The 27,923-nt window shown below is 42.2% G+C and overlaps 1 protein-coding gene across 3 annotated transcripts in view; it reads right to left on the bottom strand.

The window, feature by feature from the left end:
* The window catches only part of KIAA1549 (KIAA1549 ortholog), a 136,569-nt gene that overhangs the window by 69,153 nt on the left and 39,493 nt on the right, over positions 1 to 27,923 (bottom strand). For all 3 annotated transcript variants that reach the window (XM_031589772.2, XM_090144031.1, XM_090144037.1), the window contains exons 2-3: positions 2,109 to 4,805; positions 604 to 692 (exon numbers count right to left, since the gene is read on the bottom strand). In XM_031589772.2, the coding sequence (XP_031445632.2) occupies positions 604 to 692; positions 2,109 to 4,805 (2,786 nt within the window). The remainder of the gene's footprint in view (positions 1 to 603; positions 693 to 2,108; positions 4,806 to 27,923) is intronic.

Raw genomic sequence — 27,923 nt, 5'->3', positions numbered from 1 at the left:
GAAATTCCTTACTCTGTGAATAGAGGAAGCAGTGGAGTGGGGAAATTCCAATCACACCTATTTGAAGGCTTAAAAATAACATCCTACCATTGCACATCTGATTTTTTCCCTGCCTTTCTCATCTGCCAAACCCTGTATATATGAGATTTCACCACTTTCTCTATAAGTGCCGATGACCTTAGTTACAAGATAAAACAGCATGAGGCAGTAGAGAAGAGCTTGCTTTGCTTAAGGCATAAAGCATTTAAGCAACTAGCAGGAGAAGCAAAACATACTTTAGTACAGTAAAAGCTTTTCAGCTCAGTTTCACCTCACAAGTCAGAGCAAGTGAGGAACGGAGTCAGGAAACTGCTTGCTCAGCTATGGCAAAAACAAGAAAGGTCTGCCGTAGAAAATAAATTACATTCTAAAAATTAAAAAAAAAAAAAAAAGTTGGATGTCATACCTGCATTAAAACAAAAGGTTAATTTTAAGTTGAAATAAACCTCTCTGTGGTTTAGCATCAGAAGCGTTATTTTTAAATTACTAGTTCAGCCTGTGAACTAAAACCACTATTGTACTACATTAATCCAAGAGTGCTTGTACACACTTCATGCCACTTACCTCTAGCTCTACTGATCGCCTGAACTGAGCTCTGAGCACTTCTCTGATGGATTCACTGACGTTTTGGAGAACAGCTCTTCGGGCCAGCACTAGAAATTAATGTCAGTCAATAAGTATACTTTAGCTTCACCTCTTGGGCTTCATCTCAAAGCTGCATTTTCAATAGTATAATGCATGAAAGAGCAGACAATGAGATCAACTGTGTCAAACAAGTAAGACAAGGAAACAGGCAACGGTGTGACTATATCCTAAAAAGCAACTGAATACAGTTTAAGAAACTACGGGTTTATTTCTTCTCATTTTTGTCAATATCTAATGTCTTTAGTATTCTAGTCAAGGAACCTTCTTAAGAGTCACCCAAGCATTCAAACAGGGTCTGAAACTTGCAGCAATCAGTCTGGTCTGCACACCACAATGAGACTGCTGTCATAACACAGTTTAAGTTTTGTAGGCAATGTATGGAATGCAGATGAGATCAGAAAAAAGCCAGAGCAAATATGCATCTACGTTTCTCTTAAATAAAAGTAAACAAACGTGTCTTCAGTTACTGAAAGGGATATCCACTGAGAAACTGCTCCAAAACCCCCACACCCTTATGGACATTATACCTGCTTGAGACTGTAACTGAGGACAAGGAAACAACTGAGAAGTGTGACACTGCCATTCCGCATCTATTTTCCATCAGCAGATTGCCTACAGAACTACTCAAATTATAGGTTAAAGTAAATCTTCCTTCTCATCAGCAGTCAGCTCACCTTTATATCTGGAGAATAAGATAATTATCACTCTGCTTTCCACATTACAACAAAACTTAAGGGCAAAATGTATTGATTATCACAGAGTATGCAGCATTTCTACAGTTGCCCTTCGTTAGTTCTCTGGTGCAAGCCAGGAGGAGGTAGGAAAACACCAAAGAAGCAAAAACACATGCTGAGACAATTGGTTCTGAAACACACTAACGTATTTTCTTCTGGTTAAAACCATGCCAAATCCAACTGAAGCAAGTAGGAGAGGAGGGAATACACAAACATAAGCTAGAAGAGTAAAATGATAAAAACGGTAACAAAATCCAAAATATTCTTTAAGCCAAATTTCCTCTTTCATATTAAAACATTATCTCACACCTGAGCTATTTGCAACAGTGTCAACACTAAGGAGAAATTCAGAACAATCACTTGCAGAACGTTACTATGAGAATAATGTTTGTTTTCAAGCAATCAAATTAAAAAGTAGCCTCAAATATATGTACTTATATATACACATCAGCAGTGTTAAAACACAGCTTCATTCACTGTGCCAGGTACATGTAATTCACTGGCCTAGCAAATTCCCTTGAAGTGAATTCTACTATATTGAAGAGTAAAATGCCCATGGATTTACAGCTGACTAAATTTCACACATTTCTCTGATTTACTCAAGTAGGCAACTCAACACCTGCAGTTTAACTACGGGCTCACAACACAGTGGCTTCTGAAAATGAAACAAAGAAGTTGGTGGCCTCTCACCAGCAGTGACGAGGTACGCGTCAGGAATCGCGATGTCGCAGACGTAGGGCTGCCTGGTAGTGCTGGTGGCAGAGGGGAGGACGGCGGCTCCAGGGCGAGTGGAGGTCACCAGAGGAGGGGAGGGGGACACACCGGACCGGCTCGTGGTGCTGGTGGCAGTGGTGGTGGGGATGGTGCTGGCAGCAACTGATGTGTCAGCATCACCTGCTCCCGTTGGAACGTCGTACCCCGTGGGAGGGAGGGAAGTCAAAGGAAATCGTGTAGGAACAAAAAATGTAGTCACAGACAGAGATTCTGTAGGAGAGGAGAGAATGCTGCTGGCATCAGCATGCTGCGTTGGGCCGCCAGAGTCTGTGGTCATAAGGGCTGTTGTGTGAGCGCTGCTCTCGCTGAGGGATGGTAAAAGCAGCGTGGCCTTAACCGTAGCACCAATATCCTCATCCAAAGCCAGATCAGTTGAGAGCAGAGATGAAGACACATTTAAGACAGGAGTTGTTGGGAAGGTAGTAAACACAGAGATCAGATTTGTCTCATCAAGCAGGATGCTGCTTCTAAGAGGCCCGGTGTCAGAAGCGGGCAGCACCAGGGTGGGAGCCACAGACTGCAAGGAGGAAGGGGAAGGCTCTAACTGAGAGGTAGCTCCTGGTACAGCTGAGGTAAACATGGCTTCGGATCCCACCGGCAATACTGATGGTGCTTCCAGAAACACAGACGAGTTGGAAAGAAAACTTGAGGATGGCGTTATTTGAGGTACATGCGCACCTGGAACAGAGGATGTATTTGAATAAAAGTATGAGGTATGCTCAACAGAGAACAAAGATGTCTCGGAGTCAGTGGCAGAGCTGACAGCGGTAGCTAAGTCCCAGCTGGAAACAACCTCAGAAAGTACTGGTGTCCTAGTCAACAAGGTCTGAGGTAACAGTGTTGAGAAATCACTCTGCATGACAGAGTGAGAAGTTAGCACAGCTGATGACAGAAGTAAGTAGCTAGGTTCAATCAGAAACGGTGTTGATAAAAGATTGGACGAAAAATCTGAAATATTTAAAGACAGCTCTTCCCTTGTAGATGTCTTGTCATATAAAAATACAGATTCTGATGGCTTAAGTTCTGGCGACTCCAGCCAAGTTGTGGGGCTGACTGCAAGTGATGCAACCGGGTGGCTTGCGATGGTCACAGACTCCACCAGAACAGTGCTGGTAGCGGGGTGCTCTACGTGAGTGTTTGGTGCCAGGGACACAGTTCCTGTGACAGGCAGGGAAAACTGGACAGCAGAGATGTCCACTGAGGTCTCACCGGGCAGCTCATGGTAAGAAGGAGAGCTTGCAGGTTTTCTGTCATCAACAGCAGCATCCACAGTGCTCAATAAAAACAAACTTGAAGCAGTGATTTCTGCAAATCTTGAAGAAAACGAAACAACTGGTCTTGATGGAAAAGAAGTATCAAATATCTCAGGTGTAGGCTCTTCTAACTCATATTTGTCAGCAATTACAGTTGTAAACGGAGCTATGCCTTGTACTTCAGAGGCTGTGAATGACAGAGTTTCAACATAATCACCTGAGCCCACATCGTGTTCTGGGGAAAATTCTGCTTCTGGCAGAAGAGAAACAGAGTCACAATATAAACACGAACTGTATGATCTCGTGAAAGGCACTGGGCTTATGAGCTCGCTATCAAGCTCAGATTGACTTGGTATTTCTGAATCAGCAGGCAAATTTGGTGCTGTACTAGAGAATTTCTGTGTAAACAAGCCAGCACTGAAAATTGTATCAGAGTAGGTGGACATGGCAGCTGAGTGACCTGGGAAAGCTGCAAGTGGAAGACTGATGGAAAACAAAGCAGACTCAGCACTGGCTGTTGCAGCAACTGTGGTCCAGGGAATACTTGGAGCAGGGTCAGTCCTTACACTGACAGCTTCTGTTGCCCTGCTACTCATACTGGTGTAAATGTCACCACTTTGTGCTGTAGCACCTGCTGCAGCATGGCTATTTTCACCCAGCAGCTTGAGATGGACAGGTGACCCCTCTGAAGTGACCCCAGAAGGAAGAGATGTTACACTTCTGTTTACGTTTTCCCACATTGCATCCACCTTCTCGGAAGGAATGGGAGTGAAATAAATACTTGTATCTGATGGGTGCAATGACAAGTGTCTGCTTGCAGTCAGTATTCCACTGTCTGGTACAAAAGGCTCCAACTCTGTGAGATTGGTACTGTAATCAAGGACAGCACTTAGTGGAGTCTTTTGCTGTGCTGTTCTCAAGATATCATATGGTGAAGAAAAGACAGATAACGAAGGTGTTAGTAACGGAGTTTCTAATGTTTCTCTTGGTAGCTCTACTGTATTAACTGAGTGATGATCTGTTAAAATTGCAGAAGACTTCAGTGGAGGAGTCCACTGTACCTTTGGAAATGGGCTAATAAATTGGTCGTCACTTAAGAATGCCTCATTGCTTGTTACGGAGGAATCTATCAACGGTGTACTTCTCCCTTCTGAAATTCTGACCGTTTCTTCTTGGTTAAATGAAGTCACATCAATGGGAGTGGTAACTGATGATAAAAGTGTTTGAAGAAAATTACTTTCTTGGGACTCCAAAGTACTTTTTGCTAAGGCCATTTGTGTTCTGCTGCCTGATATGCTTTGGTGCACCTTTGAGTCCATTGAGAAAAAGGAAAAATTTCGCTGCTCCGAGGATATCTCATCTAAATAAAAAGAGAAAGAAAAACAAACAAACAAAAAAATAGCAGATTAGCTTAAACAGTAAGACTGGAAGGAGCAAACCTTCCAGAATTCCATTCAGAATTCGAGGCTACAGACAAAACTGCCCAGTATTTGAAAAAGTATTAAATTCTTCTGTGAAACCCCATTCCCTTTAAATGAGTGGGACGACAGGAGCTCCTCTCACTTGTCCCTTGACAGCAGCACCTCAATGAGCCTGCAGAATGGAAAGCAGCTCCCTCTCACAAGGTTACTGCACATCAGCTAATGTGCTCCCAAAGTAAGCAGTCAGTAAGGGTCATAAGGTACAACACAGATAAAAACTTTGTGTAACTTCAGTGACCAAGTTTAGCTCTTCTGCCTTCTGCTAGCACCACCTCATCTCTTCCAGTTTTACTGTTTCTTATTAGGCTCACTAGCAGATCTGTTCTCTTCCAAGGACCATCTCCAAGCAGTATCAGAAATGAGTGATACTGCTATTGATGAGAGATGAAGAGAGGTTTCCTTTATATGAGTCAGGTACACATGCAAGTATTTGCTGACATAAAACATGTCCAGCAGTTATGTTTACATTGCCTGCTGTTCATCTCATTTTGGCCTGTAAGCAGTTGTGGCAAATTGCTTCATTACACAACTGCCATCTTCATTCGCATCCTGCTGTAGGAGTTCTTTGTTTACAAAACTTTCACTTCTTCAGCTTGCAGGACTAAAGCAGTGATAGCTAAGCTCAAGCAAGAAGGAGGAAAAGCTGTGATTTCAACAGACTTTTTAACAAGATTCTTGCAAAAAAATCATGTATCAATTGCACAACTTGACTATAGTTTCCGCTCTTGCAAAAGTACTCTTGGATTGCACAGAAGATGTGCATACAAACTTTTTCCAGCCATGGATGTGTTTTACAGAGAAAAGATTTATTATTGAGTACTTCTCTGAAATGTCTAGATGGGATTACTAGCCTTCAGAGTCGAATGTTCAAGGAAATCACAGAAAACTGCCCCCGGGCATTTTTCTAGGGTACACACAAAGGTTTCATTCTTAGTTTAGCTATCCCCCTCCCCATCATCCTGTTTTCCTAGCATTAATGTTTTCATACTGGAGCTTACTGACAGCACACGCTGAAAAAGCTGTTGGGGGGTGGGAATCCCAACCAATTATACCACTAGGGAACAGCTGAAAATAAAAGCTAGTGTACACAGTAGAAAGTGCCTGATGGTGATACAGTAGACCGCTCAAGTGTAGCTACATTAGCAAGCCCTTATAGCATGCCTTGAACTCGGTAGTCCACAGCAGACCTTTGCAGGAGCAGTTCACCTATCTGTTACACACTGTTGCCAATTCAACAGCACTTTCCAAAACTGATAAACTGCTGCCATCACCCCCTCTGCCCCTGTCTGCTAAATTCCCTGACACAGTTTTTCAAGCGCTGACACACTGACTTGGTAAGTTCTGAACCTGCTGATCTGAGAAGCACAATTATAAGAATTAACACACAGATCTAATGCCACCATAACACTAACCACCTCTATTCAAATAGTACTGCTGTGATAATATGCTTTATTTTACAGATTCCATGTGCAGTATTTTACAGTGTAACAGTTATCATTCTCCTAAGTAGTCCCAAACCATTTTTTCCTCCTGGAACATACTGCAAGCACTGCTAGCTACATGATGTTTGTGGTGTAAAAGAACTGCCTTAGGAAGCTCTCAAACAAAAATAAGTAGATAAATAGATGAAAAGTTAATAAAAACAACAACAGAACACTCTTGCAAAAGCTGTGCAGGACAAATACACAAGTACATCCTTGACTACTTCCTCAGGGGTCTGCTGCTGGAAGGCAACGCAGCACAGCCACCCTGAATAATGGCTTTCAGAAGTGGTTATTGTGAGTAACAGCAAAAGCAGTCCCTGAGAGGCATGGGACCAAAGCAGAGACCCCCCCCCCCCCCTGCAGGGGCTTGTGATACCAGCCCCTCTTGTTGACAGAAAGGTGTCCTATGTTTTCTCCTCGTTGAAGCTCTTCCTGACCTCACTCCTTCCCTCAACTTTAGTTTTTGCCTTTCTGATGTTTTGAGTAAGCAGGGAGTTACTAAAGGAAAAGAATCAAAAAACCATAAAACATGCACTGTCAAAATGAATCACTTCTGTCCCAGTACGCATAAAGGTATGACATCAGTCCTTTCAGGTAAAATGCTGTAAAATACTGCCTTTTTTTTGTCAGACTTTGGACATGTAGTGTTTGCTTAAAATGAATTCCAAATTATAAGCAAATGCACTAGTAAAGTTTTCCTTGTACTTCATGGTTTCATGCTGTAACCCCCAGCATTAATAACCCTTGAAGACAGAATGCACGGTACATGTGACATTACCCCACAAGATACTCAATATGACTGGCAAAGGTGTCCACATTCTGATTTCTAAGAGCACTTCTGATCTGCAAAAAGCTACAGGTGATGATAGATAAGCTGATTCTGTAGACAAAACAACTGCACTGCCTACACATGCCCATGCTGAGCACTTTCATCTTCCTTCACCCACAGAGAGACGCTATTATCTTTGCTCTATTTGACAAGGCAAAATCCTGCTGGAAGTGACTGCAAGTCACAAAGATTTCTGTAGAGCTAGTGAGAATCACAGCATCATCAAGGTTGGAAAAGACCACCAAGATCATCCAGTCCAAACATCAACCCATAGTTGCAGTGATAACAATTCAAGAGGCATGCATAAGGCAAGGGCAACTCTGGCTTTAAATTCACTCTAACTTTACAGCTAGACTTCTGTTGAGAACCTGTGTTTTTCTTTGAAAGACATGAAATAATAGCTAGGAAGGAAAACATCAGAACAAAACGTGGTGGGATTTTGTTTGTTTTTAAGGAAAACAAAAACTACTGCCAGAGCATAGAAGATTTAGAAAAGCTACCAGACAAGGTAAGAGCGCTGATTACTTGAGATGTGAGGAGGGAAATATTCACTTGTGAATACAAGATTTTGAAACAAAAACTCCCTGGCAAGTTTGCAAGCCCGTGTTCTACATTAGCTGCTTCGGCTGGCTTTTTAGAAGCAGGGAATACTAATGACATGCCATTACTAATACAAATTATTGTTTTCTGTCATCTTCAGCAGAACAGCACACTACTTGACTACCGCTTGTCAGAGCTACACACCACTCGTTGGGCGCAGATGGGACGTGCAGCAGATGTGCCAGGGAGCAGCCAGAGAGCGCACAAAGAGGAGCAGCACCGTGCTCTGAAGGAGGCGAAGGCGCAACGCATGGCAATCACATCCTCGGCGCTGCAAAGCAGCTGATCTGGCTACGCTGCGGGACAAAGGAGCTGACAGACTGCACATGTTCTGCTGTACTTTAATGCCGCGACTGCACAAAGCTATTGATTAATATCAACGCTGACTTGTTTGCTCGCACAGCTGTTGTTGTTGGGTGACAGACTCACCATCCAGCAACTGTGCTGCCATTGAGCCAGGCAATGGTGACAGGATGACAAGCAGGCAAGCCGCGCTCCACAAAGCTGGTAACGTTATAAAAAAGGATAGCTTGGGAAGCCAAGCTGCGATGCTAAGCTACAGCAAAGAGGAGGGAAAAAGAACACTGGTGGAAATAGTCCCATGAGCCACAGATGGCACCAGGACAATGCTTTCATCCAGACAAAGACATTCAGCAACCAAAGGAGTGACAGCAAAAGCAATATGCTAATGTGTGTGGGATGGTGAACTCTGCTGCTTCTGCCACCCACCGAAACAGGCTGGAGGCTGAATGACATCGACCAGCACCAAAACCTGTCACTGGACACAACGAGCTCTAACGCTGCATTTACAGAAGCATGGCTGTGCATCACAACACTGGCTGAATGTGGTGAATTCATGAAGAGCCACACTGCTTTCCCAGCAGCAAATGGCTACTGCAGTCTGTAGACTTCTTTGGGGATAAAGTATATCATGTCAGATTGCCAGAAAGCCACACGTGTACATAGCCCAGGAACTGGGCTGGCCATTTTTCTAGAAAGCAATTGGAGAAATACAGTTTTCATTCACTCAACACTTGCAGTGTTGGAGAGAAAACTTGTTACACTCTATATACTCTATATAATAAAGCAAAACAACAAATTTGCATTTAAATACATATAGATATGTAAATACATAAAAATATATGTTTGTATATACACACACTATTATAAATGCAGGACCTGAGATGTAATTTCAGTTTTGCCACTGATCAGTTTGCGAATTCTATAAAAGTCACATCACTTTTCTGCACCCTGCTAGTAAAAATGGCAGTGGAATACTGCCACAACTATCAGTATTATGAAAGCATAGGTAGCTTCTTCTCTTATAGAGATCTTCAATTACAGGTGGTAGGTACAGGCATAACAAGAGAAAAAAAAAATAGTCTTTACTTGAAATAAAAGAAAAACTTGGGAATAGAAATGTTAGTTTTGTTGAGAAACTAAGTAATGGCTAATAGAGTTTGAAAACACTAGAAAGTGCCAGAAAAGTAGTTCAACCGTTAAAAAAATATATATTCTGTAAATAAATGCAAGGATCTACATCATCAAGTTTTAGTGTCTTTCCTTTTTAAGCAAGGAGAAAACAGAGGCGCTATGGTAGACCAGCAACCAAGTATTATGAGAAAACCCCTGACTGGATAACAGCTCCCAAACTAAGATTTTCGCTACAAACTCACTAGATGGCTTTCTAACTTTGGGCAGACTAATATGCCATAGAATCACAGAATGGCTTGGGTTGGAAGGGACCCCAAGGATCATCAAGTTCCAACTCCCCCACCACAGGCAGTGCCACCAACCTTCAGATCTAGTACCAGAGCCCCATCCAACCTGGCCTTGAACACCTCCAGGAACAGGGCATCCACAAACTTTCTAGGCAGCTTGAGCCAGCACCTCATCACTCCCTCTGTAAAGAACTTCCCCCTCACATCCAATCTAAACCTTCCCTCCTTGAGCTTAAAACCATTTCCCCTTGTCCTCCTACCACTGTCTACCCTCGTAAAAAGTCGATTCTCCTCCTGTTTATAATCCCTTTTTAAATACTGGAAGGCTGCAGTGAGGTCTCCTCACAGCTTTCTCCAGTGCTCCAGCACTCAGATCATCTTCAAGGCCCACCTCTGGACCCTCTCCAGCAGCTCCACATCTTTCCTGTATTGGGAGCCCGAGGCCTGGACACAGTACTCCAGATGGGGCCTCACAAAGGCAGGATAGAGAGGGGCAGTCATGTCCCTGTCCCTGTTGGCCACCCTTCTTCTAATGGAACCCAGGATACCATGTCACACCTCAATGAAGCTTTCAACAAAATTTCTGCCATTCACCGTAATTAAGATTTTTGCTTGAGAACTGTAAAGTCTGAGACTGTATTAACAGAATGTAGAGTGGGATAAGACCATCTAAGGGTAAAGAGGATGATAGGTGCAAATGTAAGTGAATAAATTGTTAACTCTTCCTCACACAGCTTAACACTTAATAATTTCTTTATTTAACAGCATTTAGCCCAACTTCAGTCAAAAAGCCTGTGTACACACTGGATCACTACAAAAAATACCCACGGCTCTCTTGTGTAAGCCTGTGACTAATTTCTTAGGTGTCTAGCTTGTAGGAAAATACCAGTCACAGAGCATTGGCAGCTGAAAAGCCATCTCCTTCCTCCTCCAGGAGACACCGAGCTCAGACTGAGCTGTATCAGCAACCATGTCAGCACAGTGAGGTCAGGGTAAGGATAGGGTTGGGGGTCCTGCTCCTCAGCAGGGCCACAGCAGCTTTCAGAGGCTGCTACTGCACATGTATGCAATGGTCCATCCAGTTAGCATGTGCTGGGGCTGCATGAGGGGTAAAGAGCAAGAGCAGGACAGGCAGCCCTTTCCCAAAGGCATTCATCTTACTGGGAAAGATTCCAAGCATCTCTCAGCATTTAAAATGCACGCTTGTGAATTTTCAGTATTGAAGGTGTATATATGACACAAAAGACTAAAATAGAGAAAAGATTAAGAAATACAAATTTTAAGACAGAGCAGCCTTTCCTACTGCAGTATGGTTGAAGGCAACGTTTCACAATAATAGAAAAGGCGGTACTAAGAGAAAAATAATACTGCTACTACGAAGCATATAAAGTGGGTGTCTATGTACGTGCAAGCTCACTTTGCACACCAGGGTTCCACACACAGCCAAGAAAGAAGTGGAACATCTTGAAGTTGTTCTTTATCCACATGCAAACAGATGCGGCTCAGCTGCCACCCAGGTGCAAGTTTACATGAAATTCCCCCTCCTCCACAGCAAACCAACATAACTTTCCAGCTTCGTATGAACAGAAAAGATGCACCGCAGCACAAAGGGAGGCAGCACAGACAAACCCTCGCTTTCTTGCCAGCAGAGGTTGATGAAGTCTTTGCAGAAATAAAATATGTTTAGTAGAAGATGGTGTGACTGCATTTCATACTTCTCTGAGGCAAAAAAACCCCACCATGATACTCCTCAAGCATTGCACCTAAAAGTGACTGAAGTACAAACTGATACCTCAGCGAACCTATGCTTTTGCTGAAAACCACCAAATTAAAAAGCTATTAAGCAGTCTGGGATCTCAATTTCTATGGATGACCTCATCAGGAAACTTACAACCTTCATTCTGATCCAAGAATCTTCCAAATGTATCTGCAGCTGAGGCAGAACAGGACTCTTCAGTAGTTTACAGTAACTAGTACTTTAAAACAAACAAGTCCTTCTGTATCTAGTACCACTGTAACACATTGTTTTGCACAACAGAGGAAAAATCTTGCAACTCAAGTGAAGCTTTTCAATATGCAAAAGACAACAGCATACAACAGATCAGACAGTAAGGACAGCAGAGCACACACAGATGGAGGACAGAGCAAACACCTCCACACACACTCCATAAACATAATCACACAGCGAGAACTACTCTCCCCACACAGTATTACTGCCTTTGAAAAACTGTTAGCAAGTGGGATGGGAACAAAAATCTGTTAAACAACAGCTTTTCATGACTGCAAAATACCTGCAAGCCCAAACATTCAAGATATCCTCTCCTGAGTTACGGGTTACTCCCTACAGTGCTCTTAACAAATGATTTCAATACCCAGGTGAGAATCATAGAATCATAAAGGTTGGAAAAGACCACTAAGACCATCCAGTCCAACCACCATCTCATCCCCCCCCATGCCTACAGACCACATCCCTCAGTGCCACATCCACATGGCTTTGGAACACCTCCAGGGATGGTGACTGCACCACCTCCATGAGCAGCCTGTGCCACTGCAGCACCGCTCTTCCCGAGAAGAAATGTTTCCTAATATCCAACCTGAAACTCCCTGGTCAACTTAATGCCACCTCCTTTCATCCTATCAGTTACTTGAGAGAAGAGGCCGATCTCCACTCACCACAACCTCTTTTCAGGTTGGTGTGTAGAGCAATAAGGTCTCCCCTGAGCTCCTCTTCTCCACATTCCCCATCAGACTTGCGGCTCCAGATCCCTCACAGCTCCGTTGCCCTTCTCTGGACATGCTTCAGGGCCTCAGTGTCTTTCTTGTAGTGAGGGGCCCAAAACTGAGCACAGCACTTGAGGTGCAGATTCACCAGTGTTGAGCACAGAGGGAGGATCACTTCCCTGCTCCTGCTGGCTGCAGTATTTCTGATACAAGCCAGGATGCCATCGGCCACCTGGGCCACCTGGGCACACTGCTGGCTCATGTTCAGCCAGCTGTCAGCTAACAGCCCCAGATCCTTTTCCTCCACTTCTTTCCAGCCGTCCTGCCCCAAGCCTGTAGCACTGCATGGGGTTGTTGTGACCAAAGTGCAGGACTTGGAAAAAGCTAGCTATGACAAAAAAAAAAAAAAAAAAAGCCATGACAATTCAAACCATTTTAATCATCATTCAAAGCATTTAATCATCTTGAAGGATGATTTAAAAAAGTTATGAGAGAAGATGTCAAATAGGTTATGATTTGATGTATTCCTACAGAACATCATCCACAGCTGAGGAAAGCAACAGCTCTGTGCAGAGCTCAGTGTTCCAGCGTGGCTGGCTGGCCCTGCACACACACACACACACACACACACACACACACACACAGTGCTGTAAATCAAATCACAGTTCGAAGTCTAGCTTTTGTTGGGAGCATTCATGCTTTTCTGGCATTTATTCGTATGTGACATCATCATGTGGGAAGCCATGTGTCAGAGATAAAGTACACACGAACTGGAAGTGGCTTTGCAAATGTTAATTCTAAGAAAAACACTCACCAGATTTGCTCATCATGATAAGCAGGTCATGCTTTTAAAAACAAAAAGGAAAAACTTTATTCCCCCATTCAACTTTTATGGTTTTTTTTTACTTGTTTACTTTCTGCAAAGCAACTTGATTTCTACTGCCAGTTTTTATACAATCAAATCATCACTGAGAAGCTTTCTGCCTAGGCTCAAGATTGCAGCTTCCTCCAAAATGCGGAGATACTGCAAGCTTTCAAAAAGATTTATGAAATTTATACTAGCCTCTCTTTTTACAGATGACATCTATCACTGAGCAGTAATTTGCGCCCATTGTATATAAATGCTTTTAGAAATAGCCATATCCTTAAAAGAAAGTGAATTTTATCTCTTAAATTGTGTTACTACCATAAAAATCTCTATAAGCAATGAAATGATGGAAAGTCTGAAGTCAAGCGCAAATATCTAATTAAAATAGAGCCTATGTGGTATCCTAGTAACCCAGTTATCCACAGGGACTCTCTTCATTGACATATATTCTTAACTGGGCCGTGCTGACAAAGGAAATGCATACCCTTGACTGAGCTTTCAGTTGTTCAGGTCAGCAGGCTCACCGCTTGTGCACAGTTTTGCTGCTCCCAAATTGCATTATTCAAGAGGAGTAAATGGATGCCCCAACCTATGATACCTAAAATTACTTCAACAAATTAATTTAGGAGGCTGATATTTCATGAAGCATGCTGAAAAAGCCAAGAAGATTTTCAACCAGCAGAGTAACATCACTGCGTACTTTACTCAGAGCTACAAACTTGACTGCACCTGGCCCATATTATTGAAATATGCCTGCACACAGTCAATTTTATAGCAGCTACATAGAATCATAGAATCATTTGAGTTGGAAAGTATCCTTAAAGGCCATGTAGTTCAACTCCCCTGCAATGAACAGGGACACTCACAGCTACATCAGGGTGCTCAGAGCCCTTCCAGCCTGACCTTGAGTGCCTCCAGGGATGGGGCATCCACCACCTCTCTGGGTCACCTGTTCCAGGGCCTCACCACACTGTAAAAAACTCCTTCCATATAGTTCAGATCTCCCCTCTTTTAGTCTGAAACCACTTCCCCTTGTCCTATCACAGCAGACCCTGCTAAAGAGTCTGTCCTCTTCTTTTTAAAACCCCCCTTAGATACTGAAAGGATACTTATGCATATGTAAATAATATTGGAAAGCTCTTGTACAGTCAGATATGAAAGCATTTAGTAGCACTCTCAGCATTTGTCATTAAGCAAATCAGGTTACGTGAGAGAGAATTCTATCAACTCACCTCAGAGGAAAGGGAAATAATAAAAAATTGGGAAAGAGTAGAACAGTTACTGAGATGCCTCCATCATGATCTATAATCATCAAAAGAAATGGAATGTACAAAGAGGTGGAACCAAAGTTCAAGAAGTAGTCACTTCTTAAGTAGAAGTTTGAAATAAGTTTACCTAAGATTTTTCTTCAGACCCTTCAAGGATTATTGGGCTTCACCTCACTTGGAAAAAGAGGAATATCTCAGAAAAACCCCTGCAATAAATAGGACGTTTCACTGTCCAGTACCAAAGGTCAAACTTCTGCCATATCTCATAGCTATCAAACTTTCGGAAGTCGCTTTACTGGGAAAATTATTAAAGAAGATGGAAAAGGTAACTAGTATTATTTCAAATAAAAAACAGAAACAAATAAATAAAAACACCACATGGTTTTCTCTTCCTTTCCTAGCAGACTGATAGGCTCAGGTTAGAGATGCTCATTAGAGATCTTGGAATCTCAAATTGCATATTTCCTTGTACAAATATTTCATCTAGGTAAGACAAAATTTAGAAACTAATTCTGGTCTTTTTTGTCTTTTTCTCCTTAATAGTATTCTCAAAATGAGACAAGTAAAGAAATCTCAGCTGTTAACATGTTTGAAAAAGGAAACTTGCCCAAAGCCTTTTCTCCCTTGCTCTTAATGCAATGTAACATACCTAATCACTGCTCCCAGAGCATTCTTCTGGAAACAGGTTATCCAGGGCAACTGCAGTCTGCTTTTTCAGACCTGCAGCCAAGTTCATGACTGACACAAATGAGTTCAACACTGCTGGCTCCGGCAAAGTTGCATCATCTTTTCCCAGCACTGGAGCAGATGCTCTGAGACAGCTAGAGAGTAACATCCAAGTTATTAAGGTGTGAGTCTTCTACCTCTCAGTACCCTTAGTTGATAGAAGTGCACGTGGCACCTGGAAATTAAGAGAATGAAGCTGTGAACACTGACATCCCCAAGCTTTGACTTGTGTATCCTGCCAGGTGCCAAGACCATCCTGTGATAAGAACTGGAGTTTCTGCATGCCCTAGAGACTGTACAGCCTCAGTTAACAAAAGAATTCATAAATAACCTGTTAACAAGTGTGGAACTAGTGCCTTGGAAAAGGAAGGGATCTGCTGTTAGAAACAATGAATACAGACATAATCCAGAAAAAGAACTGAAGGGGTGTATTCTTATTAGAAGCATGCACTGCAGAACCAGTAAGGTAAAGAAGAATTGTGACAATCAGAGAAATGTGTGGGGTGGAAAGCATAACATATCCCTGATTTTCAGAGTCATCTGATCACAGCATTCTTGACAGGAACAGTATCATATTGGGAATAAAACAAAGCAACACTTCCTAATTCAATGATTGGGAAATACACCACAAAGCCAAACATTAAAAAAGAGGAAACAGGGAATTTCCTCATAACTTGTAGTGAAACATCAATTTATGCACCTTTCACAAGCAAGACTGCTAGCAAAGAGCAACCAAGAATTAGTGAAACTGCAAAGCCACAGCCTGGCCATGCTGGTTTTGTAGAAGACATTTTAGTTATAACTGACGTTTACTAACAACACGAAACAAAATACCTTCTCTCCCTTGAGGCAAAAAGGACAGACAGTTGGCAAGGCATCATGCAGACACAGCTAACAATAGCCAAGTCTGCCACACTCATGAATAATCATTCTGAGCTCTTCACCTTTGTTGCCATAAAGCATCACAATTAGATTTTTCAAAATCCACAGCACACCACTACCAACACTGTTAATTTAGCAAACTGTCACCTGATTGAATGATGACAGTGTACAGACTTCTAGGTCCTTACTAATATCTCTTCTGGTCCTTCAGCTCACTGGGATATGCTTCTTTTCTACTCTCCATAGGCTCTATGATGCGAAGCTGCACAAGGCCTCTACTGGTGCTTAGTAAAGCTATAGGCACAGGAGTCAGTATATTTATAGGAAGTATAAATTGCAATACACACTGATTAAACAGGGACATGTATGCACTACTCCACCTAATACAGGCAGCACTGTTAAAAGAAACAGCCACCTATTGCATTTTGAACTGAATTAAGGAACTAGTGTTCTGGATTACCATGAATTGCTATGACTTTCCTGAGGTTCAATTTCAGAAAAAGACTCTTCATGTGAAAAGTTGACATACTTTTTTAATTTGTATATAAAAGCAAATAAATAGATACAATTTTTCAAAATAAAGATCAGACCCCTTTCTGATCAAGCACATAACTCTATTCTACTTCATTATGTGCTTGGTACAATTTAATTACAGGGTTCCTCAGTTATTTTCTAAAAAAGAAAGCTTATGTATATCACAATATTTCCAAATAATAGAAATGAAATGAAAATGACTGGACATGTTAATAACTACCTTCACTTTTACTCCAAATAACAGGTTAAAATGACCCATTTCATTGGATAAAGAAATAATCCTGTTATGGTCATTTCCACAGAGCATCAGTTATCAAATTTAGTGCTGTAATTGGGCTTACATGGCAAGGTTTTGTTAGTGGGGGGCTGCAGCTGAGGCCTCTGTGAGCAGATACCAGCAGCTGCCCCATGTCATCAGAACAGAGCCAGCTCCAGCTGCTCCAAAAGGAGCCTCCTGTCCTGTGCAAGAACAGGTAGGAGAGAGGAGTGAGAAAATGTGAGTGAAATAGCCCTGTTGCCATGAAGGTCTGTGCAGAAGGACAGGAGGTTCTCCAGGCACTGCGTAGAAGTTCCCTGCAGCCCTGGAGAGGCCGATGGCAGAGCTGATCGTACCCCTGCAGACCACGGGCACCAGGTAGAGCAGATGCAGTCATGGAGGAACCCATGGAGCTGCAGCGGATGGGGCCTGAAGGAGCTGCAGCCCATGGATACTCCCACAGGGCTGGAGCTGCAGCCCATGGGGAGCAGCCTGTGGTGGTGCAGGAGGGCTGAGGGAGCTGCAGCCCACGGGGACCTGTGCTAGAGCAGTGCCTGAAAGGTGGGCCCTGTGGTATTGAGCTGTGCTGGAGCACTGCCAGGAGACCTGCAGCCTATGGGAAGCTCACACAGGACCACTTTGGAAAGGATAGCATCCCATGGGATGGACCCATGTGGAGAAGGGGCAGAGTGACTGTGAGGGAGAGGCAGAGACGAAGCACTATGGGCTGACTGCATTCCCTGTTGCCCTGCACTACTTGGTGGGAGGAGGTAGAAAAGGTTGGATAGCCAGGGTGAAGGTATTTTTTGTTTGCTTTCAGTCCTCACATCTCTAGTCCATTATCAATAGGCAATGAATACCATGAAACCCCCCATCCCAACCCATTAGCTGTTTTTTCATCATATTTTCCTCAACCAGTGCTTTGAGAAAGAGGAGTGAGAGCAGCATGGTGAAGCCAAACTACCCTTCATACTAATGTGAAGCCATCACACTACTCACACATCAACTGCTCAGAAGAATCCTAAGTGAAATGGGCTCAAAAGAAAAGGAAATAATGTTATTCATGGTAACTATATACATATACCTTAGAAACCAAGAAAGTATTACCAACATGAGATAGCCCAAAATAAATTTTACAAATAACTGCCCAAAGAACTGTGATGAAAAAAAATGCTTATCTCAATAGGAAATACTTTTCTACAGAAAGGAACTGTCCCCAGTAAGAAAGGATGAAGTCTTCTATATACCAAGCTGACCTCTACAGCTTAAGAGGATGTGCTATGTGGCTTTCTCCCCTCATGAGCTTGGCCTTTTCCAAGTTACACAGCTTAAGTGCCTGTGATTGAAAACAGACAGTGTTTCTGAATCGGGTCTCAACACAGACACTCTGCACTACATTGCCATGTACAGCCAACAGTTCCTTAGGAAGGGACTTCTACCCTCATTATCTCTGACTGCAATACTTGTACAACCCCACTAATATTCTCTCTCACTATCAACTGACCTAATATACTGGCAATAGAAATAAGTTATCACAGACCTAAAACTACATGAAGAAAAAATGCTTTAGGCAAAACTGAGCTTGATCATCCTTTACTTTTAACCTACACTGGTATTCATGTGTGTGAAGTGCCGTCCTAGCCTGGTGAAGTCTGTACACAGCACACAGGAAACGATGGCCTGTGCAGAGAGTCAGGTCTCATTCATAAAATAGCATGGTGCAGACAGAACCTGTTAATTAAAACGGAAAGAGAAAACGTGATGGGAGTATGATAACTTGAGAAGCTTTGCTCTCAAATGCACTATTTTAAACGCTCTCATTTGCAATAGTTTGAGCCTTATTCAACCACTGGAACTAGATTTTCCTTTCCGTGCTGCCTTTTTCCCACAGGACCAGCATTATGTGGCACTGAGCACAGTTGAGTTTAGCCTTTCCAGCACAGTCCTGTGCAAAGCACCTCAAGTGCTGCATGAAAGGCAGTGCTACTGACCCAGCTGACTGCACAGGAGTTCTCCAGGAAGATACAAAAACACAAGTCTGCTGCCTCATGCTGTGATACTACAGAAACATGACAGGTATTTGTGTGAGATTTTCTGCCCTGTTTTGGATACTGTCCTTCAACAATTATGGCCCAATTACAAAGAACACAATGAAGAGCATCAGTATAGAAAGAGGTTTCTCTAATGAAGGGAAGGTACATAATTAAATATGTTGTTTTTAAGTACACGTAAAGTTATTGCAAAGAGGAATAATCTCTTTTCCACATTCACACTGGACAGCTCAGCAGTACTAATATTAACAAGCTTAAAGTACCAAATAAAATTCTGAAATTAGCCATTAGAATGAGTTTTCCAAATGTCAAGGCTGCTCTACGTTGGAAAGGATGGCTCCAGATGGTTCAGGAGTCTCCACCACTGGAGGGCTTTAAGAGCAGTTTAAACAATCACATTAGAAATTATAATTACATCTGATCCTTTCTTTGATGCTTTGAGACTTCTTTCAGACCTCTTTTCTCTGATCCAGACTGTTCAGACACACTGCATGGGGAAATCAACGGCATGTGCTCAGAAAAAAGTTGCTGGGCTAAACCTCCAGTGTACAGTTTCTCATATACAACAAAGCTTTTTTTGAAAGAAAATAACCCGATCAGCTGTGCTTATAAATATCCACACTTCCCAGCTACACAAGAAAGGAAATTCTCCAGGATCTGCTAAATTAAAATTGCTAGCGTGAATTGCTACCCTAAGTTTGAGGTTGCCCAAGAACGCTCCAACCAAAAACATGCAAAGGTATCTTGAGCAGTGATCACAATTGGTTTGTACATGGAATTTCCAACTCCTAACTTGTAGTTAGTAGTAAACAAAATCCATGCTACTAAGACTAACAAAGCAGTGTATTCTGAATTCAGCTGGACAGCCATATACACTGACAACTTTCCACCACAGGGAACCCAGCTTAACTGCTGGGACCAGTGTTTGCAAACAGTATGTGTATGACTTTGACACCAGCTGTGCATCCTGCGTGGTGAATGTGTTATTTACGGCATCTCTAAACAACTACAGAACCCATTACAGAAGCACAGCTTGTTTAGCTATGCTGTCACAGGCCTCTCTTAAGTAAGGCAAACCCCCTAAATCCTCTTTCTTGTTTTCTAACAATGACCACTTCATCCTTCAGGGGCCAGACCGTTCAGTTCTTGGTTAGAACAAAATTAAGCGTTCTGAAAGACTGCGAAAAACAAAGCAGTATTTCAATCTGTAAGCAAAACATAACCAACATTCAGCTCCCCAAAACTGCATTTACATTTTCCTACCAGAACAAGAAAGAAGGAAGAAAGTATAGCCACTTTCTTAGTTACAACCAGAAACATTTTAGAAGTGCTGCAAGTACAAACACCTAAACAACTGTAGCGTCAAAAAACCAGTCCCCATCACAGACATCATCCCACTTTATGGAACTTCATCCCTTCCTTCCCAACATAGCTGCTTTCCCCAATATCTACATCAAGGATGAAACCAAAGTCATGAAAAACTTATTTTGAGCTGCTTTGGACTCCCACAGCTAGCAAAAAATGTTTTTTTTCAGTAAGCTGAGGCTGTCCTTAGCTGCACTTCAAGATCTAATACTGGGCTTCCAAAACTATATCAATTTTTATCAACTAGTGCTGCCCTGCTAGCTGAGATTAAGAGCAAAGTAGGACAGTTCCTGCTGCTGTGAAATGCTTTAAATTCATATCACTGCTGACAACAGTTGCGTGCGAGAAAGCCAAGAACATATACTACACACTGGACTAAAATTTTTCCCTTAGCTTATCCTCTGTGAAGCTTCCACCTGAAGAAGCTCTGATGAGAAATGTCTGAGGACAGTTACACTTCTGTGCTATAGGGTCAAGGCTCTGGTGCCTGCAGTAGCACAGGATATTTCAGCTGCATTTAAGAAGAGGCTGCTCTTAATATGGAGTTAAAACCAAAAGTTCTATGTATCTTGCCCTTAAAAGTTACTCTGACATGACCATCCTGGGATCAAAAATGTTTTTGTCATATCTACTGTGTGTTGACATCAGATGGGTTCAGTAGTCAAAACAGGAACTCATGGTGACACTTCTAGTTACAGTAGGTGAAAAATATGTTACCTGCTATTTTGTTGCAGCTTGAACAAACCCTAAGAGAAACTGGGACTCCAGGCCTTAGTAGGACATCCATAACATCCACCATCCCATCTCTTCCCTCCCTGAAGATTAACTACCTAGCAACACTTCTATTACAGACAATCTTAGATTTTACTTGTTCACACACACAAATTCATTTGTTCCATATTAATTTGAAAAAAGCTAAAAGCACACTGCTAAGGAAGCCTTCTAGAGAGATGAGAGTAACACTGAAATCTCTTCCAAAAGGATTTTTTGCTCTGATTCATCAGATCACTGAACCTCCTAACCTACAAGTTAAGTAGTTTTGCTTATCAGCTTTCCAGATTAATCATAAAAAAAGGCTGAAACACTAAGTACCAAATTCAGTTAACAGATGCAAGCAGTAGTGTCCCCATCTAAGAAAACAATTAATTTAAAATATATATCCAGATCTAAGACACATTTCAGTCAGACCACAACCTGCTTAAAGTCAGACAAAATAAAAAAATATCAAAAAAGAAAAGAGGCATTTTAGCACAAGTATTCACAGTACCAGGATACAGTCATATTCACAGGCAACTAAGTCACCAAAGGACCCATCATAAGCTTCCTGGAGACCCTCAAGGTCCAGGCATCCCTCTAATTACCACTGTAATCTTCTTACATGCTCAGAAGTCTCAGCTAACACTGAGTCACAAAAAAATAAGAAAATATCACTTTCACGCATTTGCAGCACTCTCAAAGCAATAACTGTGCTTTATGGTCGAGGACCAGGGATCCTTGTAAGGGACAGGAGAAAAGTATTAAAATCCAATGCACTACCTGCAGTGGGCAGTTTTAGCTTTAGCCATTTCCATGCCCAGAGGAATACAGTGTGCATTCCTGTTTGCCAGGCTTCTGAAATTCCACTACACAAAACACTCTAAGATGAAACCAAATGGGAAGAATATCACACCACCAGAAACAGCTAAGGGTCTGAATGAACAGGAGATAAAAACATTAAATTGTGCATACACAATCATACAGATAAAACTCATATACAGATCTCATGTAGGTTATGCCAAAAGTAGTGCCTCCTATTTATTTCCACGGAAACTACAACAGGTACAAAGAGGACAATAACACTATTAGAGCATTTTCTCAACTACAAAACAGTAGTATTTTCATCATAGTCACCACTATGTATTTTCACCAGTGATGAACAAGAGCCTGCATGCTGCACTCGTAACAATCTGCACCAGTGGAGGTGACCCACTGTCACTACCACTGAAAAGCACGACCACTGACTCACTGTGCTCACATCCACTGTTTGGTCTCTGTAAGCACGAATGTCAATAGGTGCCATTTTTTTTCCACATGGAGGAATTCAATTCCATACCTTTGCTTCGTAATGCATTCCCATGTCAGATGCCATGTGTCAGACTGCCCCACTGCTTCCATCTGTCAGTGGAATACTGGTGGGAAGGTTCAACTTCTACTTCCATACCATCAACATCTGCCTCTGACATCATGAGCCAATATAATAAAACAGGAGGCATTACTTTCAGAGCAGCCCTTGTATGTACACATATATCAACCATGTCTGTTCTAGATCAGTTCTTAGAGTTCTCCCTCCCACACAGCTGAACTATAAATGTAATTTTCCCAGGTTCATAGTAATATCTTCTTCAGACTGTCTTCCCTCAACAGATTAGAATACTGGAAATCATGTAATGCTTATGCTCAAATTCCACTATGATCTCATGGAGACTGAAACCTACATCTCCATTTCTTTTTCTCTCCAACTCCCCAAGTCTCTAATTCCCAAAATCTCTGGGAGCAACTGAATTCAGCAGGAAGATCTCCATTATTTTATAAGGATTATAACATCCTGACCAAACTTCAAATATTCTGAGGGCCTTTGGGCACAGTAGGTGAAATGATCGCCCTATGGAAGACTATAAGAAAGCCTCTCAGAAATTATGATTACACCAGTATGTAAACAAAATGTGATGTTTCCGCTGTCAGTAGAGAGTAGAAAAGAAAAAAGAGCACCCAGAAGAGCACAGTTCTTAGCATGATCTCTGGGAGACATCATAGCAGTCTCCTTTGCAGGAGACTGTTTCTACAGCTGCCTGCAATGCACAGTTCTACACAGACCGTAAGCTAAAAGTCATTATTTTAAGCTTGATTTCCTAAGTGAGCAAGGAATATGTAATTCTGTCTTCTCCAGTAATTTCTGAATGTGTTATCCAATTCCAAAAATATTCAGCAGAAACACAGAAGTAATCAGTTTCTCTCATATTTCATAAGAATCAGAATATATAAATTGATAAAAATATCAATTAGTCATTTATCTGCCCTTCTCCCCACCTTCTTACTGAGGGACACTCTGGCAGAGCTCATCGTGTAATGTGCCTTTAGGCAGCAGCTGGCTAGCAAGCACACATCCGCAGCTCCAGGCATAGCACCACACATGCAGCTTCTTGTCCAGTACAGATATCTTGGACACTGAGGTGCTATTACTGCCCTAGCTGAGCAGGATTAGAGGAAGGAGAAAGAAAAAACTGTCAGGGCACCAGGATCCTTAAATTCTGCACATCGTGGTATAAGACCAAGTAACCCTTCTATCCATTCACCTAGCACTATTCTGTGCAGAAATCCAAAAACCCACCTAGTCACAACAGCAGTTCTCAAATAGCTGCACAAAAGAAAGAACCTAATCACTATGGAAAATGGATCTTGCTTAGAGTTCTTCTGCACATGAAACAAGCAGCCAAATACTTTCGGATGCAAAGCTCAACCTGGCAAACAACCCAGCAACAAACAGAATACAATGACCTCTTCCCAAGAAAACAAGAAAATAGGCAATCTGAAACATGTTTTTCCCACATGCTTACCTAATAAGTGAATAATTAAAATAATTAAAACAATTGTATGACAAAAATGATGTCAACACTCTTAACCTGCTGTACAACTCCAGCCCTGGTGAGCCCTACAGTGGATTCAACATAAGACAAGAAACAAGAAACATTTTCAACCTCAGATGATCTTCTTTGATAGTTTCCTCTTCCACTAAAACTTATTTCTGTATTTTAAGGAACACTGGAATGCCTTCTTCTAAATCCTGTCCCCAGCTCCACTCGCCAACAAGCATCGTTTCCTTCTGTTTTTAATAACAGAATGGTGTTGTACAACCATAGTATTGCTTACAGTTCACTCCGTCACTTGAAAACCTCTGAAAATCTGTTTCCTTTTATACTTTATTGAATATTTTGTTTTGTTCAGGAAAGTAATAGTTTGATTAACACAAAATGTAAAATGAGCCTTTTATCTTACATGGCATAAAACAGAATTAACTGGAAAGAAGTAGAGTTCATGCTTAGGTTTTAATATACAGAGTTATAAGCTAAAGAAGGAAAGCAGACTGAACTAAAGTTATGATTTGGACCAAAGGCTGGAGTTACTCAGCACAAGGTATGGGTTACTCAGTTTTCTGCAGATCCACAAACATCATGAGTCAGATGAATCAACAGCTGGGAACAGAACGCATGACTAGCAGCTGGAGCACCGCACTCAGCATCACTCAGGATAAAAGGATGTGCTGTTTTGGGCACTATTATATGAGAAGGACATAAAAATATTAGAAAAGGTGTGTGAGGAGCAGCTCAGGGCCCTGGTTTGCTCAGCGCAGAGCAGAGGAGCTGAGGGGAGGCCTGATGGCGGCTGCAGCTCCTCACAGGGAGCGGAGGGCAGCGCTGAGCTCTGCTCTGTGTGACAGCGACAGGGCCCGAGGGAACGGCATGGAGCTGTGCCAGGGGAGGGCAGCTGGGGGTTTGGGACAGGGGCTGCACCAGAGGGTGGTGAGCATGGCCTTGAGCTGCTGGAGCTCTAGGAGTGTTTGGACACCGTTCTCAAATACAGGGTTTGGGCGGTACTGTCTGGAGCCAGGAGTTGGATTCGATGAACGCTCTGGGTCCCTTCCAATTCAACATATTCTGCAGTTCTATGACATAGGATATATATACTCACTGTTCTCCAAAGTCTTTTTGCCCCCATTGCTTAACTTATGAGTACAATCAAATAATACATATATTCATGAGTTTAAGTTAATGATTTGACTTAGGAAATCCCTAACTACCTTTAGCAGTACTCACCAGGACTGCCACAAGCCCATGGGATCAGATGGGATCTACCCAAGGATGCGGAGGTGATGGACAAGGCACTTTCCATCATCTATCAGTGTTCCTAGTCAACCAGAGAGGTCCCAGAGGATTGGAGGCTTGCCAGCACGATTCCCATCTACAGGAAGGCTGATACAGAGGATCTACGGAACTACTGTCAGCCTGACCTTGGCACCAGGAAAGGTTATGGAGCAGATCATCTCAAGAGAGATCACACAGCATGTGTGGGACAACCAGGTGATTGGACACAGCCAGCATGGGTTCATGAGAGGCAGGGGTCAGTACTGGGACCTGTCTTGTTCAATATCTTTATTGATGACATGGATGAGGGCACTGAGTGCACCCTCGGCAGATGACATCAAGTTGACAAGAAGTATCAACTTGCCTGAGGGAAGCAAGGCTCTACAGAGCAATCTGGACAGGCTGGATAACTAGGCTGAGCCCAGTGAGATGAAGTTTAACAAGACCAAGTGCCAGGTCCTGCACTTTGGCCACAACAACCCCAGGCAAAGCTACAGGTTTGGAGGAGGGTGGCTGGAAGACTGCGTAAAGGAAACATACCCAGAGGTACTGGTTGATGCTCAGCTGAATATGAGCCAGCAGAATGCCCAGGTGGCCAAAAAGGCCAATGGCATTTTGGCTTTTATCAGAAATAGCGTTGCCAGTAGGAGCAGGAAAGTGATCTCTGTACTCAGCACTGGTGAGGCTGCACCTCAACTACTGTGTTCAGTTTCTGGCCCCTCACTACAAGAAAGGCATTGAGGCACAGGAGTGTGTTCAGAGATGGGCAAAGAAGCTAGTGAAGGGTCCAGAGCACAAACATTACAAGGAGTGGCTGAGAAAACTGGGATTATTTAGTCTGGAAAAGAGGAGGCTCAGGGGTGACCTTACCCTACTCTACATTGACCTGAAAGGAAGTTGTGGTGAACCAGGGGTTGGCCTCTTCTCCCATGTAACTGGTGACAGGACAAGAAGGAATGTCCTCAAGCTGTGCCAGGGGAGGTTCAGGTTGGACGTCAAGGAATACTTCTCCAAGAGAATGATCAGGCACTGGAACAGGGTGCCCAGGTAAGTGGTGTTCAAGAAACACTTAGATGTTGTACTGAGGGACACAGTTTAGTGGGAAATACCAGCGACAGGCAGACAGTTGAACTGGATGATCCTGGAGGTCTTTTCCAACCTTGGTGATACCATGATCAGAGAACTGTTAATTCAGGAAACTTAAAAGAGCTCTGTAGCTTTTCACATTCAGAAGTTAGTTCTCTCAGCGCCTAAGAATCAAAGATTTTATTTCTATTTCAAAGCTGTAAGCTAAAATTCTGCACAGCCTGTCATGCAGTCTAGATCAATACATGAACCACCAGGCCAGATCTGGCCTAAAGGCAGTGTTCACCTTCTCTACCTCTGCTACATTCTGGCTTGATAACTTAAACTTTGGTATACAAATGTTGGACTACAGAACCGAGAGTGTGGGGTGCAGAAGCCTGAAACTGTGTAGGTGATTTTCCCTGAAGAAGCTGGTGTGAAGGCAGATGATTCAGTTAGGAACGCTATAAAAACAGAATAACCACCACCATTTTACCCATGTCATGCCAGAAGCCAGGCTGTCAGCACGCTAAGCAGAAAAATTAAACTACCCCCTAATGGAATGTGCTACAGCAAGGGAGAAAGGAACATCCAAGCCTCTGGTTTAAAACACTATCATAATATAAAACAAGGCAGTACCAGAAAAAGTTATATAAAAGAGCAGTCTGTTACATTATCTAATTGCTCATAAAAGTATGATCATGCAGTACTGTGACTAAGCAGGGTAATCATCTTTTCTGTCTTCTGGAAAAAAAAAGAAAAAAAAGTAGGATTTGGCTGTCAGTGGTTGCATGCCTCCTTTAAGCACATTTTGACTCGCACTGCATCAAAGAGTCCTTCCATCCTTGCATCCCACCAGTAATTCAATTCTTATAAGGAATTAGAAATAGAAAGGCTAATGAACTAAACAGTCACATCGAGTTCATTTCTGAATTCTTTGTGCATGCATGTTCCCTATGTTTCTTCCTATCTGTGCAAAGACATTTCTGTTGGAGGGAGAGAAGGTGTAAGAACTCAAAGAAAAGAAGAAAGGCAGATTTTATCTGTTGCATCTTGGTAAAAAGAAAATGCAACTGTGAAAAAAAACATACATATGTTCAACATCACAGCAAGAAGGACCAGATCAAAAAATTCTACAACCTCTAGATTTCTACTGCTAGAGCTTTTCAAGTAAAAGCAAATTATTTTGCATTAATATCAATTCAGGATTTATTTCTTTCATTTTAAACATATGAAGCAAGCTTCCACTTTCTTAGTTTAAGTAGTAGCAGAAACTATTTTAAGCAGTTCACTAGCACTATGCTTGCATTTATAAGAGAATAGAAAAAAATATCAGAATGCATAAATACATACTATATATTTAATCCAGAGCAGCTTAAGAACACACGTGGCCAAGAATGAAACCTGTAATTCTTCCCCAAGACAGGATGAGCAGTTAAGAAAGAACTCTCAGGAAGAAAAAAGTCATTTTTACAGTGTCATGGAGTAGCACGAGAAGATGAAATCCCAGGAGAGAACAAATCTGAAGAGATGCTCTATTGTCATTTAATTACATAGCTGACTGGCTGGCTAAACGTTAAGTAAAATATTTGCCTTTATGTTTGTTTAGTAATTCACAACAAGCAAAAAAACAGAATATAACCTTCTGCTTATTTCCTTACATATGAAGAAGTCTGGAAAACATGCAATATGAGGTGCAGAGAAAATGTCAAAAAGTATTTATTCAGGT

This window comes from Phasianus colchicus, chromosome 1 (assembly GCF_987193195.1).
Source record: "Phasianus colchicus chromosome 1, bPhaCol1.hap1.1, whole genome shotgun sequence".
Taxonomy (NCBI): domain Eukaryota; kingdom Metazoa; phylum Chordata; class Aves; order Galliformes; family Phasianidae; genus Phasianus; species Phasianus colchicus.
Note: the sequence above shows the minus strand (reverse complement) of the source record. Positions and strands in the feature narration are given on the sequence as shown.